The sequence below is a fragment of the Lissotriton helveticus genome, chromosome 1_1 (genome assembly GCF_964261635.1).
Source record: "Lissotriton helveticus chromosome 1_1, aLisHel1.1, whole genome shotgun sequence".
Lineage (NCBI taxonomy): Eukaryota > Metazoa > Chordata > Amphibia > Caudata > Salamandridae > Lissotriton > Lissotriton helveticus.
Genome location: NC_136057.1, coordinates 2,001,756,989 through 2,001,774,854, shown reverse-complemented (window position 1 = coordinate 2,001,774,854; position 17,866 = coordinate 2,001,756,989). Strand labels below are relative to the sequence as shown.

The following is a 17,866-nucleotide window of genomic DNA, read 5'->3' as shown; positions in this document are numbered from 1 at the left end:
ACATTCTTGAGCAGATCCTGGAGTACTGCGTACTGCTGTTTTTACAGGCATATTAGGGAAGTCGGGGAAGCCGCGGTCCGTGCACGGCATTCTGAGCTGCCGCAGCTCTTTCCCTGCATCTTTGGGCAGTCCAGAGAGATATGATCCGCGTGCGGCATTCTTGCTGCCGCCAACATTCTATGATGGATGCAGGAATGGTCAACGCTTGCTGTTCGTCATGACTTTCTCTTCAGCATTTTCTGCCATATTGTGCAACCTCTTGCAGTTGGAGTTTGGAAAGATTATAAGCGACTATGATAAATATTTTTGTAACAAAATTTACTATATCATTTATTTGCTCACCAGTGTCACCTAGTGGGAAGTTCTGCATCCTTTTGTTTGCAACCTATGTTATTCTGCCCAAAACAAGATGGTGCTTTTCTTCACTTTCAGAGTGTTCAATAGGTAAATCTTCTGAATCATATTTACGGCAAACGAAAGCTGCAAGAGGTGCAGCACAACACTTTGATTAGTCTTCTTGCATTCAACAGCCCCTTGCACTTCAATCCCTAGTTTTTCACCATTCTAAAAAGTACAGAGTTACGGTTGAGCTCTTATTTCTTGTTTCTGTTATTGTGGAAGAGGTGTGGCGCAGCGGCCAGGGTGCTCGATTAAGGGGCCGATTAGGATTGCGGTTTTTCCGCATCCTCCGGGCCGGCGGAAGTGTCCGCCGGCCCGGAGGATGCGGAAAAACCGCTGCGGAGCCTTCAAAGACCCCCCGCCAGATTAGGATGGCTGGGGGGTCAGGAAGACCATCCGCAGCTTTTCCGCCGCGGTCGGAAGGCGACCGCGGCGGAAAAGCTCTAACATGGCTGGCGGTGTCTATCAGACACTGCCAGGCATATTAGGATGTTGGTGGTCCTATGCCTTTCCACGGCGGCATTTCCGCCGTGGAAAGGCATACGGTCTTTTCTTTGGGGGCCCGTTGCGGGCCCCCACGGGTGAAGGGGGAGTGGGGGGTGCAAATGAGGTGTACCTATGGTACCCCCCTGCCATTGCGTGCACGAAGCGGCAGGCACCGCGCGGTGCTTGCCGCTTTGTGCATGCAAATGCACTGCTTTCATTTTTAACATTGCGGCGGGTGCTGCTTCAAGCAGCACCCGCCGCAATGTTAAAAATACAAGATGTGACCGCCAGGGTGGCGGTCACATCCTGATTTGCTGGGAGGGACCGCCGCTGCCCCTGTAGACGGTCCCTCCTACTCTGGGGTGGCGGACGGACGCAGGTCTGTCCGCCATCCTAATCGGCCACTTAAAATTCATTTAATTTCTTGTCATATTTTGTCTAGGGCTTAAGTTTCTTGTGATTTATACCTTTGTCATGAACTGATTGTTTGAGATTTTTTTTTTTTTGCCTCATTAGGCTTTATTCCTCGAAATGCTGGAGTATCTCCACTCTTCTAGGTATCATCTTCCTTTGCTCTTGTCCTTGTGTCGTATTTTGTCTGGTCAGCAGTTGACATCAGCCTTTATCATCACCTTGCCTGTTCTCTATATTAAGATTAGGCAAGGTGGAGAACGGGTGTAGGGTCGTCCTTATCATCCTTAAAGGCGCCACCAAGATAAGGTAAGTGCGGATCTCAGAGCAGCGCTTATCAGTTGAAATTTTAAATAACATTTGTCACACACCAAGGCAAACGGGAGCAACAAAGGGCATTAGTAGAGGCATTACTGAAAGAAAAACAAGCAAGGATCAAAAGCTACACATATCTTCAGTCTTCAATATTAAACCAATTTTTGATCGTTTTCTTTTTGCTTAATGTAAAGAATAGTATCCCCACTTACCTAACTCCAATAAGTATTGATATCAGCATCGAACAGATTGGGTCTGCGATCATCCACCCATAGTTCTGCATCAGAATTGCAGACACAATAACTCCTATGCTGCCAAGGGTATCGGCAACAATATGCAGAAAGACACCTGTAATTGTAAAAACAAAAATGAGAACATGATCACTTTTCTGAAAGTAAATGAGCAAGTCTAGAAATTATAAGCCTATTATTGAGTACTGTTGGAATTTGATACGAGACATAATGTTATCTCTAGCAAAATCAGACAAGCATCTCATAGAAGGAACATTTCATGATGTACAGTCCAGCATTGTGCGTGCCACCACTGATGAAGAGCCCCCCTTGCCTGTCCACCTCACTTGAGCTCCCCGCTCTACACATTTTCCCGTCTCCCAGCGCTCACCCCGTGCAAGACCCCGGCGTTGGGCCCAAGGACAGGCAGCGACCCTCCACGGACATCGGCATGCTTCACCCCTTGACTCCCTAAGGGTAACTTGGCAACACAGTTATATACCAACAACTAGCCTTACTCCCATGAAACACTAGGGCATATCGAACATGTAATCCCCAAGTTGGCACAGTTACCCCTAATCACTGAACCCCCTTACTCTTGCTCCACCATGGTGGGAGGGCCCCCTGTGGTTCCTTGGGCATGGGCTGCGCAGTACAGCAAGGCAACACTGCCCCCTCACATGCCACTCCACCCAGGCATCGTCATGGCCCTCTCAGCTGAAATTCGTTTCACCTTGAACATCCTAAACAAGCACACCGCGAGACAGCACTACACAGTCTATTCCTATAGCACAAGTTACTTACCTTCGGTAACAATATATCTGTAAGAAACATTAGTTAGTGTTAGATTCCTTACCTTAGAATATCCCCAGGCGTCAGACTGGATCCGGAAAGTTTTTGTCAGCAGTGCCCCTGCGCGTCAGTAGGAGTCGTCCCATGGCTTCGCGTCAGTCGTCGGCGTTGTGGTCGCCGGAATGACATTGCTGGAGTACTTAGACGCTGCTCTCGAGCACGGACGTCAGATCTGTACATAGCTTTCCGCGCCAGGAACGCAGAGATATGCAAGAAACCGACACTGGTGCCATGAAACTAGGGCCCTGACAGGGAAAGTCCTTAACCCTAGATATCGGTTCACAGAACGGGGAGGCTGGGTGGGGCGGTAAGGAATCTAACACTAACTAATGTTTCCTACAGATATATCGTTACCGAAGGTAAGTAACTTGTGCATCTGAAAGAAATATGTTAGTGTTAGATTCCTTACCGTAGAACAGATACCCCAGCAATACCAACCCCGGTGGAAGGTCTGCGAACCAAAATCACACCAGAAAGTCCTGGAGAACAGAACGGCAAAAGAAGTCATCTCTCCGGGCTTGGCTGTCCAGGCAGTAATGCTTGGCAAACGTGTGCAGCGAGGCCCACGTAGCTGCCTGACAAATGTCCTGCAAAGGGACTCCCCATCCCAAGGCAGTAGTAGCTGCCGTGGCCCGAGTGGAATGGGCACACAGCCCCACAGGAGGTTGCTTTTTAGCCAATGAATAACAGATCTTGATGCACAAAACGACCCCCCGAGAGATGGTCCGCTTGTGCACTGCCCATTCCTTCTTAGCGCCCACGTAGCCAACAACGAGTTGGTCGTCCACCCGGAACTGTTGTGTGCGGTTCAGGTAAAAAGAGAGCGCACGTTTTTGGTCAAGACAGTGGAGCCTCTCTTCCTCTTTCGAGGGGTGCGGAGGCGGATAGAAGGTGGGCAAGGTAATGATCTAGCCGATGTGAAAGGCAGTAACCACCTTGGGTAGAAAAGAAGGACGAGTCCTCAGAACAACTTTGTACGGATGAACAGAGAGGAAAGGAGGCTTAGAAGAAAGAGCCTGGAGCTTACTCACTCTTCAAGCAGAGGTGATGGCAACCAGGCAAGCCGTCTTTAGAGTCAGAAGATCTAAAGAACAGTTATGGAGCGGCTCAAAGAAGCACATGTTAACACAAGATTCAAGTCCCACTGAGGCATTACAAAGGGAACAGGAGGAAACATGTGAGTAATGCCTTTCAAGAATCTATTCACAACAGGGGACTTGAAAAGAGAAAGCTGATCAGAAAGCCTCAGGAAGGCCGAAATGGCCGAAACATTCCCTTGCTGGTGCCCAGAGGAGAGCCCTGCTGGGCCCGGGAAAGAAGAAAGAGGAGAACCTCTGAAAGAGGAGCAGAGAGGGGATCCACAGCCTTTGCTGTGCACCACGCCACAAATTTGTTCCACCTGCAGGCGTATACCGTTTTTGTGGAGGGACGCCTGGCTGCCAGAATGACATCACAGACATCAGGAGGCAAGTCAAATGGCATCAACTGTCGCCGCTCAATCTCCACGCATGTAGGTGGAGGCTGGACAAGTTTGGGTGGAGGACCGTCCCCTGTTGCTGCGACAGAATGTCCTCGTGAAGAGGCAGTAGAATCGGGGGATCGATTGACAAACTGAGTAGCTCGGGATACCAGTATTTTCGTGCCCAATCCGGAGCCACAAGGATGACTTGGGCCCAGTCGCTCCTGATCTTCTTCAGCACTCTGGGCAGAAGTGGTATAGGCGGAAAGGCGTACAACAGACCGCAACTCCACTCCGAGCGAGTGCCACCTTGGAAATTCCAACGCGCAGAACTGATGACATTGAGCGTTCTCTTCTGTGGAGAATAGATCTAACCAAGGCTTTCCCCACTGCTGAAAGAGACCTTGCGCCACGTCCGAGTTCAGACGCCTCTCGTGATCCATCATGCAACCGATGGCTGAGTTTGTCTGCCCTGGCGTTCAGGGAACCTGCCTGGTGTTGAACCACCAGGGTGATGCCCTGATGTTCCAGCCATGTCCAGAGGTGCAGAGCCTCCTGACATAGGGTCCACGACCCCACTCCGCCCTGTTTGTTGCAATACCACATGGCGGTGGTGTTGTCCGTGAACACCTGCACTACACTTCCCCGGACAGAGGGAAGGAATGCCTTCAGTGCAAGCCGGATCGCCCGCAGCTCCAGACGGTTGATATGGAGCCGGGACTCCACCTAAGACCAGAGGCCTCTGATTCCCGCCTCTCCCATGTGGCCCCCTCCATCCCAGGAGGGATGCATCCGTCACCACTTTGTGCTCTGGTTGGGGAAGGGAGAGGGATCTGCCACTGACCCAATCACGGTTCGAGAGTCACCACTGCAACTGTCTCACAGTGCCCTCGGAGATCAGGACGTGGTCAGACAGGTTGCCCTGATGCTGTGCCCACTGGAACTTCAGGTCCCACTGCAGAGCCTGCTTCCGCCACCTGGTGTGATGTACCAGCATAATGCAGGAGGCCATCAGTCCCAGAAGCCGTAGGGTCAACCTGACCGAAACTTAGGATAAGGGCTGAAAGATCGGAATCCGAGCCTGAATATCCCGAACCCGCTGCTTGGGAGGATAAACCCGAAACTGCGCCGAGTGCAGAACATCTCCGATGAAGAGGAGCTTTTGGGAGAGACTCGGTGCGACTTTGGCACGTTGATGGAGAACCCCAGCGAATGCAGGAGGTCGGCCGTAGTCTGGAGATGGGAGATGACCGTTTGGGGCTAGCCCGCCTTCAACAACCAGTCGTCGAGATAGGGGAAGACTGGAACCCCTGATGTGCGCAGATGAGCTGCGACCACCTACATCACTTTTGTGATCACCGAGGGGCACTGGTGAGGCTGAAGGCGAGCACAGTAAACTGAAAGTGCTCGTGGGCCGGCAGGACGGGAATATGGAAATAAGCGTCCTGCTAGTCCAACGCTACCATCCAGTCTCCAGGGTCTAGGGCAGCCAGAACCTGAGCTAACATCAGCATCCTGAACTTCTCCTTCTGGAGGAAGCCGTTGATGCTCCTGAGGTCCAAGATAGGGCGCAGGCCTCCTTTGCCCTTCTTGGGAACCAGAAAGTTGGGGGAGTAACAACCCCTCCCTACTTCTGAGCCAGGAACACGCTGGATGGCCCCCTTGGCCATGAGGGCCGCAACTTCCTCCTGCAGCAGTTGCAAGTGATCTCCTGACATGCGGTGGTACTGCGGTGGCATGGCTGGAGGGGTCGCCTCGAAGGGGAGGGAGTAGCCCCTTAGGACAATTTGCAGCACCCAGCTGTCCAAAGTGATGGTACGCCAGTGGAGCAGGTGATGGCGAACTCTGCCTCCCACTGGCGTGGAATGGACCTGAAAGCTCGGACTAGGAAGGCTTTGAGGCAGATGCTGCGGGAGCTGATGTGGACTGCCTGGCTTTCTCGCCCCCTGCTCCGCCACGGCGGAATGCACGTCCGCGCTGAGGTTGGTTCTACGGCCTGTGGCTGGACGAACGCGCGGGGGTGCCCCTACCGTGGCCACGAAAGGAGCGAAAAGCAGAAGTTTGCTGGCGCTGGGCTGACAGTGTCCTTAAAGCACTCAGGCGCGCTATCTGCCTTGTCGCCAAAGAGGCGACGGCCATCAAAAGGCATGTCCTTGGCCGCCTAGCGCAGCACCACAGCATAAGTTGCTCCCTCCTCCGTAGCCACGGAGGAAGGAGAGAGAAAACCAGTGTCAGGCAAAGTGTCTAGACCACTGGCCTCCCCTAGCTCATCTACCCAGTCATGACTTAACTGGCACTGCTGTGCCAGAGGGTCCTCAGACCCCTCCCAGTCCTCCCCTTCATCCGTGTCCTGATAAACAGGCAAAAATGACGGAGCCGGGGCATAGGTGAAAAGTTCACCAGTCGGAGACCGCGCCGAGCGGCAGGGGCAGGGCAGGGGCTGAAACCGGAGATGGCGTCATCAGAGGACAGCACCGGAGGTGGCACCGAGGAGGTCGGCGCCAGTGGAGGAGTCATAAGGTCAACTGGCATCAACCGGAATCCAGGCCTGGATCCCACTGGGTCCTGCGGCGCCGGGACAGAAGTCGCAGGCGGCGCCGAGGCTGTAGCTGCCGGCTACACAGGGCTATGACCCCAGTCGGGCCCGCTGGGCCCGAAGGCGCACCGGCGGGAAGAGAGTCCTCATGGTCACAGGGAAGGCTCTAATCTGCTCCAGAGTCGCATTGACTTCTTTTTGCCATGCCTCGACTTACCCGAGTGCGAGGACTTGGATCCATCGATCGATGATGACTGCGGCTCCGCGACCGGTCCCTCGACTTCCTACTCGACTGGGACCTCGAGCGGCGCAGAGCCGACTGCGGGATCTTGAGGAGCTTACGGGAATGTTCCTGCTTAGCCTTCGACGTCAAAGCCCAGCAGTCGGGTCACAAATTGTCATAGTGGTCAGCCCCCAAACAATAGAGACACCGGCGGTGGGGGGCGGTTACCGACATCAGTCGGTGACAGGCGTCACACGGCTTGAAACCGGGCATCCCTACTGGCACCAGGAGTCGAGCCGACTCGAAAAAGATAGACAAAATGTCCAAAAAGTTAGTCAAAAAATGACTAATGGTACGCTCTTCCCAGAGCTGCGCTTGCTGGCACGGAAAAAAGAACTGACGTCAGCGGGCGAAGGCGGCGTCTAAGTACTCCAGCGATGTCATTCCGGCGACTACGACGACGGGTGCGGAGCCACAGGACGACGCCTACAGATGCACAGAGGTACTGCTGACGAAAACTTTCCGGATCCAGTCTGACGCCTGGGGATATTCTAAGGTAAGGAATCTAACACTAACGTGTTTCTTTCAGATTCAGGCATCAAGCGTAAATCATCTTTTTGCAGGAGACTCATGTCACTGCAGGTGAACTAGAGCACTTGTGCGTGCATTGGAGAGGCCTCATCTGTGCCACCACCTACTCAGCGTATGCACAAAACCCTGGTACGGGTATGCCCTGGTGTCCCCTTCCAGGAAACAAGCATGATCATCCACAGGGAAGGCCGCTATACACTCCTTGAAGGCTGGCTAGACGGCCGGCCACTACTCCTAGTGAGCATTTATGCACCCAACAACGGGGAGGGGGCCTTCTGGGATGCCCTCTCCACTGCACTCGCATATAAGACCACGTTGCCATGGGTGTTGGGTGGAGACTACCATTGCAAGCTCGACCAGGCGCTGGATAGGTCCTATCCGATCAAGCCTCGCTCCCTCCCCCACATGCAGGCAGGCAGCTTTCGGAACTGGGCACATCAATGGTCACTTACGGATGCGTGGCGATACAGACACCCTGGATCCTGGCTCTAATCTTTTCACTTCATACTTCTCCATTTGCATGGACAGCTCAACAACTTCCTTTACTCTGCCCCACTGGTACCCCTGGTTCAACACAAAGATAACCTAGGGTGCATTATCTCCGTTCACGACGTACACATGGACCTCAAATGGGTATTTTCCAACCCCCGACCTCTATGTGAAAGTTACCATGAGATTGCTTAAAAGACCCGGTGTTCGAGGAAGAGCAGGGAGACCACATCCAACTTTATTTGACCACAAAACTCAACACAGCCTCCTCCAGGACGCTGCAGTGGGATGTATTTAATGTGGTAATGGTGTATCCAACAGATACCAGAAGTCCGCAGGACCCTGGATAAGGACATAACGGCAGGTGAGTAGAACCTAGCTGACCTGAACAAAGCAGCTGATACTAACCCCACACTCTCCCAGCAACTCATGGATGCAAAAACCTCTTAAGCCGCCCTCCCAGAAAATATACAGCGCTACAATTTCACAGCTCATGCAGCTAAAGTCCACAGAGAAGGTGACAAATCTGGCAGACTCTTGCCTTGGCAAATCTGGCAGGCTCGCACCATCACCAAAGTGGTCGACCTTGTGGCAACACTGCCCACACACAAGCTGAAATACTGCAGGCCTTCTAAGACTACTACTCATCCATCTACAGGGCACAACCAGACGCTGCGGCAAATTATTTCGATGCGCTCCTGACAGGCATTAATCTCCTGTGAATCTCTGCCTCCACTAGACTATCCCTGGACACGCGATCACTTCAATGGATGTGGCACAGGCGATCAAGGATCTCGCCCGGAACAAAACACTGGGATTAGAAAGTCTGTCTCTGAAATACTACAGCACCTTCTCATTATTCCTGGCACCCCACCTTGCAGAAATGGACGGAACGGCATTAGACACTGGTACTCTTGGACTCGCTCTGAGACTCCCTCTTGGTTTCCCTCCCTAACAGAGACCCCATACAACTGACATCTTAAAAGCCCATAGCCATCCAAAGGGCAATTATAAAATCTTGGGCATAATCCTAGCTGACAGGTACGCCCAGCTCCTCCCAGAACTAGTACACTCAGACCAAAATGGCTTTGTCCATGGTCATAGCAACTCCCATAATATTCATTGTCTCTTCCATGTGCAGGTCCAAGGGAGGGGACAGTTCTCGCAGGCAGCCTCTCTCATTCTCCACCTAAAGAAGGCATTCAAAGGCCTAACGTGGCACTACCTCTTTACAGTACTCATCTGTATCGGGATCAGGCCCAGGCTATTAGCCTACACCAGACAACTCCAAGCCGACCTCCCAGATCCGCCCACTTACTCCCTTACTATTTGTGCTCGCAGTGGAACCCCTTACCGTGCAGCTGCGAGGAGAGAGTCGGGAGTAGGACATCCCGCTCATGGGCAGGATGCAAGCTGTATCTTTATACACAGATGATCTGCTCCTAGACATGCTAGACCTGCTCCTATACATACTAGACATAGCGGCCGACCTTACACCACTCTGAGACACTAAGCCCCGATCAACAACCATACAACATACATCTTGGCGACACCCGCCCCAGTTAGCATACTCAGGCGACCAGTCACCTAGGTGTCTATCTCTGTCTCTATCATAATCCCCAGGACCTATATGAGGGGAACAACCGCAAGGCACTGGCGGGAATCTCAACCCAGGTACATTTCTACCAGTTCATTTCCCTAGCCCCCATAGGCAATATCACCTTGGCAAAGATGGTCATTTTCCCCAGCCTTCTATATTATTTTGAGAACCTACCAGTTATTCCACCAAGCTCCCTCTTTAAGGAACTAGACTCTCTCCTCTGCTCCCTCATCTGGGGAGTCAGGCTTAGACGAGTTGCCCTTGCCAAATTACAGCTGCGGTGGACCAGGGAGGCTTGGTCGCCCCTTCCTTCGAGGCATACTTTCTTGCAGACAATTCCAATGGCTGTTCCGCTGAACGGCTGGGCGTTATCTGGACGAAGCCAGTACTGAGCTCATGTCCCTGCCAATATCCATGATCTGGGGCTTACTCCTACCGAAAGCGCTACCCACATTCCCCTGGACCTTGCAGGTGGCGATAGCAAAGACATGCCTGGCCAGGATACGCCATTTTGGGAGGGTACTGCATGACAAGGAATGGAACCAGGCAATTGAGGTTCCCAAAAAGGTCTCCCGCAACTCTTGTTTTAAAAACATCCAATTCTTTATAATTCATAGGGCATATTTAACCCCGGCTAAGCCACACCGATAATTCTCAGAGATGCAGTTTGAATGCCCATGCTGCAGAGCTCCTGGCACAGACCTCATGCACATGCTGTGGTTCTGACCTACCCTCCGAAGTTATTGCCATTCGATCCACACCACCCTGGGCAGGTCACAGAGCTACCAGACATTCACACCAGGAAAGCATGCTCCTGGGCATATTTAAGCGCAAGAAAAGACAGAGTATGAGCCCTCTTCACAGCCCTAGCACTTCTACTAGCCAAACCCATACTCACACATCACTGGCATTCCCTCACAGTCCCCCGGTGGAAGCCGGCAGAAGAAGACACCCTCCAATACGAGGTAGTGCGACAGCTGTGTAGACAACCTATATCCCTCAGTGGGCCACCCTACTTACACACTTCAGTGGGAGGTGGGAAACGACGACCTACCCCCATAAACTCGCTATAAACTTCCCACACATGATATAATCACCACCACGCCCACATTAACATTGACTCGCAGTATACCTTTGCCCACTTCCACATATCTAGAACACTCCCAAAGCCCACTCACCAGTCCTAACCATACTGCTTTCTATAATGAGCCACTACAACCGAACCTGCCTCCCCCCACTCCAACCCCTCTGTTCACCCCCAGTTATGCCATAATGATGATTTGAGGCTGGTTAAAATCGGCATGAAACAAGAACAGTGCGGACCCCGTGCCTATATGCGCCCTGCAGAAAAAACGACTGTTACAACATCAGTCCCGAATAAGATGCAATGTCACCACTGCCCCACTGGTAGAACACTATCAGCAGAAATCACACCTGCCGAACGAAATGCAGTGGTTTGTAATTGATGTCATTAAAGGTACTAGACGTTGTCAGAATGTGGATCGTCTACTTACCCTGAGGGAAAACAAGTGGATCTGGACTTGTGACACTGTGGATAAAGGTTTGAATTCCCTTATTGAATGGCATACTGTGGCCACTTTGTGATCCAATCTTTAATATTATCTGGAATTCGATATCATTACATTTTTGGCATGCTAGTTCCAGTATGTGACAATATACCAACATCACTCCTGTAGAGAGGTGGGGTGTGTGGTATGTAAGAGAGTCCTTCCAATAGATTTCGTGTATAGACTCTGCAATATATGCTTATGAACGGGGCTCCGTTCTAAGATGGCCGCCGTGTTGACGGTTTTCTGTTGAGGTTTCCTCATTAGAATTGTAACATGAGGGATATAGCCGTGGGTTGGACATCCCTGTTCCCTTCGGTTGATGTGTAAGGGAGAACTGGTAGCGCTTCATACTTCATCAAGATTGCGCTTCGTTAATATGCGTATGACGTCACGACGCCTTCAGCGTAAACACACGGAAGTGGCTGCACTCCTGTCTCGAACGCTGCAGTCGAGCGGGCAGTAACGACGGTGCTCCCTTACGTGACTAAGTAAGTATATCCTTGGGCTTAATATAACACAAAGAGTAGTCGAGGATTTTGAGAATTAGACCTTTTATGAGATCTGTGTTGATAGCACTGATTGAGGTTTTGGTTTACAGGTGACGTGATTGCTCCATTTCTTGGCAGCGCTCGTATTTGATACACAAGACGATATAGGTGAAGATCTTTGGACCTCACCTGTAAGTATGGGCTGGACATGATATGAGGCTTGATTATACAGATTTAGGTTAGTTGTTTTTGACTTAGTGCTTGCTTGGTTTCTTTTAACAGACATTAGGTTATTGCAGTGCAAAGCCTTATGACTTCCGGCTGGATGTCATTGGTAAGCTTTTTTGCTAAAAAGACAGTGTGTTTTTAAGTTAATATGCTCACGTTTGGTGGCACTTGTTAGATGGCGTTTTTGGTGAAGGAGGACTTATTAAGCAAGACGCTGGTGGTGTGTGTCACAATTTCAGTCTCACTTTTCTTTGGGTTAAGTAGACGATGCCTATCTAGCAAGGTTGCATTATATTTATATATGTATGTATTTATTTTTAGATTGATATGTGCAACGTATGGTCCTGAAGATGGTCCTATGAATTGTGTTAACCAACTAAGGACCGAAACGTCGACGCTTGACAACGTTTTGCTTATGAATGTATCATCATTTGATTTCTAAATGATTGTATGATGTTGAGTACTTTCCTGAACATGGCATTTATTCTTCCATGTGTCTAGCAAAAGTTGCCATATACTACTGAGAATCATTTTTGTCAATGTAGTAGTATTCCTGTTGCCATATTTTACATTGTTGCGTGAAAAAGAATAATTTGGAGAATAATAAAAAACAGTTTAATTCTGTTTTTTCCTTGCTTCTGTCTAATAATTGATCACTTTGGTGGCAAATTATGAATTTATTGAATACTGACTAAATAATTCCTACAGGGACATTTGTTTTTGTTACTGATGTTTTGTATAAGGCAACCATGCTTAATTTCACTGATCTCCCTGCTCAGCACTGCGGCAACATGCTGTAAGACATCATGTATTAACGTTGCTTGTGTTGTAAAAATCAATAAAAATATTTTCCACCCAAATAAAATTAAGTATTTCAGCAAAAAATGGAGGCAAGTCGATAAAAGGTTTGAGGGAAGACCATCCTAAGGCTGAGAGGTCTAACACTTAGCAAAGCTTTAGTTAGACTGTGCCATAGAGCTCTTGGGACACAACCACTCCAGGACCTTACAAAGTCCTACACAGCTTTTAAAATACCCATCAATAGTTAAACGAGGAAGCGGTCTTTTGCTGAGGCTAATGACGTCCTATCAACAGATCACATGCTTGGATGGCATTAAATGATTAAAAAATCCTCCAACCTTAGCAACAGCTTAAATCTGTAGACTCCGTTTCTAAAACAAAAATTCATGACTCAACACTTGCCATTTGTCATGTTATCGAAGCACAGAATGGACCACCGGTCGTCTACAGAGGTTAGCCAAAGAGGACTTTGTTTAACTACTTTGTATTTGTCTAGAACTCTAAAAAGGACAGGAGAGAGCTTCTGAGAGTGCCTTTCAACCAACGTGGCATCTGCTCCAGCAGACAAGCAATCCTTGCTTGTTTTAATTCTGCAGACGCAATCAGGGCCGGACTGGCCGTAGCGGGCACCAGGCGTTTTCCCGGGAGTCTGAAGGATGGGGCCTTTTTTTGTTAATGGAAAAAGGTTTTGCAGCGGTACAGCTATTTCGGCCCCCAGGAATAAAAGCAGCAAAGTGATCTGGTCCGTCAACATTGCCAGGGCTGCTGTGGATTCCAGGGCCGCAATCCTGAACTACCGGTTTATAAAATTCTTATTAAGAGCTGAAAACTAAACAGACTGTATTGCTCTAAGATCAGACCACACCGCCCCTTCATTTCTGTGAGTCTAGGCAGCCTTACACTCCATTTTACTGACAAGTGTTTCAAGTATTTCTACTACGTATAGTCTTTAAAAAACATTATCTTGTATGGAGACGTGGTACTGTATGCAGTGATTTTAATTAATGTGTAATAAACGATCTGGTTTGCAGTATACAATGTCAGATAGAAATGCCTACTGCAAAACAAGTCCATTGTTAATAAATGCTGGCATATAATTTTACATACACAGAAATAAGAAATTGTTTAATTTTTAATATGGACTGTTGTGCAGGTAATTAATTTAAACTTCACAGCCAAACAAACCTGAGTCCCCCAATTAATGGTTTTAGCTGGCACTCTATGACGATGGCCAACCACTGGTGTGATGTGACAATGACTCTGAAAGAGTTTATTTGTGAAGATCATGAACAACAGCAGTAAAATATATCATTGCAAAAGCACAAAGGTTTTAGCATATTTAAACATCTCGTTATGGATGAATAGGTTCCGAGTTGGAAAATGCACTACTTTACAGCGAATATACCTCGTTATCACGCAGTCTTTTTTCCTGCAGGGAATTACAACACGGTCGATACAATGACCGCATTGTAATTCCGCATACCATTACCCCGCAAGTCGTAACAACGACTTGCGGAGGGGGGACGCTGGATGTTGGAATAGTATAATTTACTATTCCAACTCCAGTCTGTGCGGACAGTAGGGAAGGTGTTGGATTTGAAATCCAACACCTTCTCCCCCCTCAGCAAGTCATTCTTCCGACTTGCGGAGTAATGGTATGCGGAATTAAAACATTGCAACAACCGCGTTGCAATTCCCTGCGGGGAAAAAGTTTTGTGGTAAACGTTGTTTACCCTTTCGAGCAGATGGGCTGTGGTAGGGGAATTATTAGTTGCTTTTTATTCAGGCAAAAACACTGTATTTGTGTATGTTAAGCAGGGCTACTGTAATTATTCAGCAAGGGAGGACCAAATGATGTGACTGGTTTATTAAATTATGGGCAAGAAAACGCAAATAATGGGGCACATTGTGTGATAGTATCAGTTCATTATGTCATGTTAACACTGTCTGGACAAATGTTTCACTTTATTAGTATTAGTTTAACACTCAAATACATCAATATGCCACTGAAAGCTGACCAGTCAACATCTACAAAGTGATTTCCGGTGCACAACAATATGTGTCACTGCTATTTTAATAACCTTTGATGCTTTGAGCAAGAAACACTTTTTTTGTTAAAATCTGCACATTATGCAGCAGATAATAAATTGTGTCGTTAATGTGGCAAATCTATGTCTAAGCGAAAATCACAACAGCAGCACAATAGCATAATTCCGGTGACCCTGATGTTAAGCCAGAATCACCAGTACACTGTAATTACCTATTGTTTTCTCCTAAAGAGGAACTGGATCAGTGCCTACCATTTCATTTAATAAAATGTCTAGGTTTCACATGTTATTCCAATAATTTTAGACACCTACAACTCTATGGCCAGCCCCTGCATCCAACCCTCGTAGGCAGCCAATCACCCACCCCTCTGCTGTGCATGGTGCGGGTTGGATGGGGTCCTCGGGCCCTGCAAAGGCTCGGGGAGGGTGGCTGGACACCCCCACACTCCCTCCCCAATAAAAAAAAAAAAACATATGGGCAAAGGGACACCCAAATAAAAAAAGCAATCCTAAATGGAGCTCTGTGCTCTTCAGCTGGTGTCCAAGGCCCTTTTGTGATTGTTTTTATTATTGAATTTTGTGTGCGAAAAATGTTAAGAGAAAGACTCCGAGACATGTTTCATTTAAAGAATAATAAAAACTATGTTAAAAGAAAGACTCTCAGAACTTTTTTTATTAAACCTTAATTCAACATTTTTATAATATTCACTATTGTTAAACATTGTATTGTGTGAATTACTGAAATATCCACTAGATGAAAAATATTGGTGATTTTTGGAGAAGTATGAAAAAAGACTCCCTTTTTATATTTTGGTGTTGTGACTCTTTGGCAAAGTCAATAAATCTACTTGAGTGCAGCCAAGACCTGCAAGACCAACCGTACGTGGCGCATGCCAGAAGGCTGTGCGTGGCATCGGGATGGCTGCTTGTAAGGGGTTGGGTGGAGGGCCAGACGGCAGAAATAAAGAATGAAAGGAGGCAAAAGAGAAAGATAGAAGGAACAAGAAAGAATGAATGAAACAAGAAGGAAGAGAGAAGGAACAAAAGAAAAAGAAAGGCAAAAAAGAAAAAAGGAAAGAATAATGGAAAGACTAAATAGAAGGGAAAAAGGCAGAAAAGAAGGAAAAAAGGAACACAGTGGAAAGAAAAGGGCAAAAAGAAAAAAAAATCAAGAAAGAAGATGGAAAGAAGGAAGGAAAGAGGGTTCACAGTATAAAAAACCCAAATTACATCCCACCTATGCTTAAAAAAAACGCTTGTAGGAGTGCTGCAAATTAAACAAAATACAGTTTGGTCTTTTTCCTCTGCAAAGTTTATCTAATAACCACTGGTTAAACAGAGTCCAGGAGCACAATATGCTATGCTGTGAAATAGCAGCAGTCCACTTCAAACGGAATTTCCAACAGCATCGGACCGAGACAGGAACTGATAAAGCTGGAATATGCCGTGCTCACATCAAATATGTTCTGCTACCACACTAGGCAGCACTGGGACTAAATGGAAGTCCTTGTGTGGAGACGTGCAGTTTGTGAAAGAGCAAAATGCGGTCACTCAAAATGATGTTGACCAAAGACTTAAGTAGCCTGACCCACTGTCCCATGCTGTAGTGGGCGGAAGCAAAATGGGAAAGACACAACAACAGACCAATGGGTGCTGATAGGTAGCTGAAAGCTTTAAGTAAGTATATTATTTTAGCACTATCAAAAGGACTTGGCCAATGCCAGACCTAAAAAATATACGGGGTCAGGTCATAGACTATATCCTACAGCCTCCATTGTTGAGGCATCAGGCCATGTGTAGCAGGGTCGGGTTGGAAACAGGGCCTGGGAAAAGGCAGTGAGCAGCAGCAGTTAGGTGCAGGGTTGGGCACTGGGTTTTGTCAGGCCCTGGCCAACTCACCCCCAACTTCTCCCATTATTAAAAAAGCCTACTTTAGATGCTACCAACACGCTTAATTACGGTCCTATTGCTCGTCTCCCTTTACCGGCAAAGATTGTCAACAAAATCATGAACTATCAATTGACACACTTTATCAATGATAATGGGCTGCTGGATCATTCACAGTTTGTTTTCCGGAAGGAACATAGTACCGAAACAGTGCTCATTAAGGTGACCGAAGAGATCAGAGCAGTCATGGATGGAGGAGGCACAGCCACTTTGGTGCTCCTCGATTTATCTGCTGCGTTTGACACGGTTGATCATACTCTCCAGCTACGTCGACTAAAAAATCTTGGTGTGGATGGAATGGCCTTGGCCCTTTTAGCATCCTTCCTGTAGGAGAGGAGATCGACAGTGTCTCTTGATGGCTTCAACTCAGATCCCTCCTTGCTGCCGTGTGGAGTGCCGCAGGGCAGTTAGTTGAGCCACTCTTTATTTAATGTTTATGTCTCCGAACTTGCCCCTTTGAATAGGGACTTTGGTTTTATGCTAACATCTTACGCGGATAATTCCTAGATTGTGGTAGCAGCGAACAAAAAACAGATCTCTCCTGCCTTGCAGTTTCAAAATTGCATGATTGCGATCAACAATTGGATGAGTAGGCATTGCCTTAAACTAAATTCCGATAAGACGGAAGTTCTGATATTCGGTAATATACAGCCCACTTGGAGTAATCTTTGGCGGCCAGCAGAAATGGGTGCGCCGCCTACCCAAACGGTTAAGACAAAAAATTTGAGTGTGTTGATAGACGACAGACTTACGTTTGGTCAACAAACTAATGCCACTGTGTCTGCCTCACACTTTCTCATGAAGAAAATTAAGAAGGTTCTACCCTACTTTCCAGCCCATATGCAGAAAACTGTGGTTACCTCCCTTAATCAGTCAAAATTGGATTACTGCAATGGGCTTTTTCTTAATGCCCAAAAGTATTGTCTGAAGAAACTCCAGGTAGTGCAAAATTTGGCGGCTCGTCTATTGCTAAATCTGCCTCGGTATAAGTCTGTTTCAGAGGAGATTCGGAAGTTGCACTGGCTTCCAGTGTCGCAACAAATCAAATTTAAGGCTCTCTGTGTGGCCTACAAAGCTCTGATGCAGAAAGGTCCAGCTTTTCTTCAGAATCTCTTTGTGTGGTATCAGCCAGCTAGACAGCTCCGTTCAACGTGGGCAAAACTGCTGGTGGTGCCTAGAATTCGGACCTTGC

The 17,866-nt window shown here is 48.1% G+C and overlaps 1 protein-coding gene across 2 annotated transcripts in view; it reads right to left on the bottom strand.

Annotated features, from left to right (window-relative positions):
* The window catches only part of SLC30A7 (solute carrier family 30 member 7), a 228,986-nt gene that overhangs the window by 77,678 nt on the left and 133,442 nt on the right, over positions 1-17,866 (bottom strand). For both annotated transcript variants that reach the window (XR_013594931.1, XM_078644589.1), the window contains exon 8: positions 1,824-1,959. Coding sequence is in view for 1 of the 2 variants with exons in the window: in XM_078644589.1 (XP_078500715.1) it covers positions 1,824-1,959 (136 nt within the window). In the remaining variant the exon portion in view is untranslated. The remainder of the gene's footprint in view (positions 1-1,823; positions 1,960-17,866) is intronic.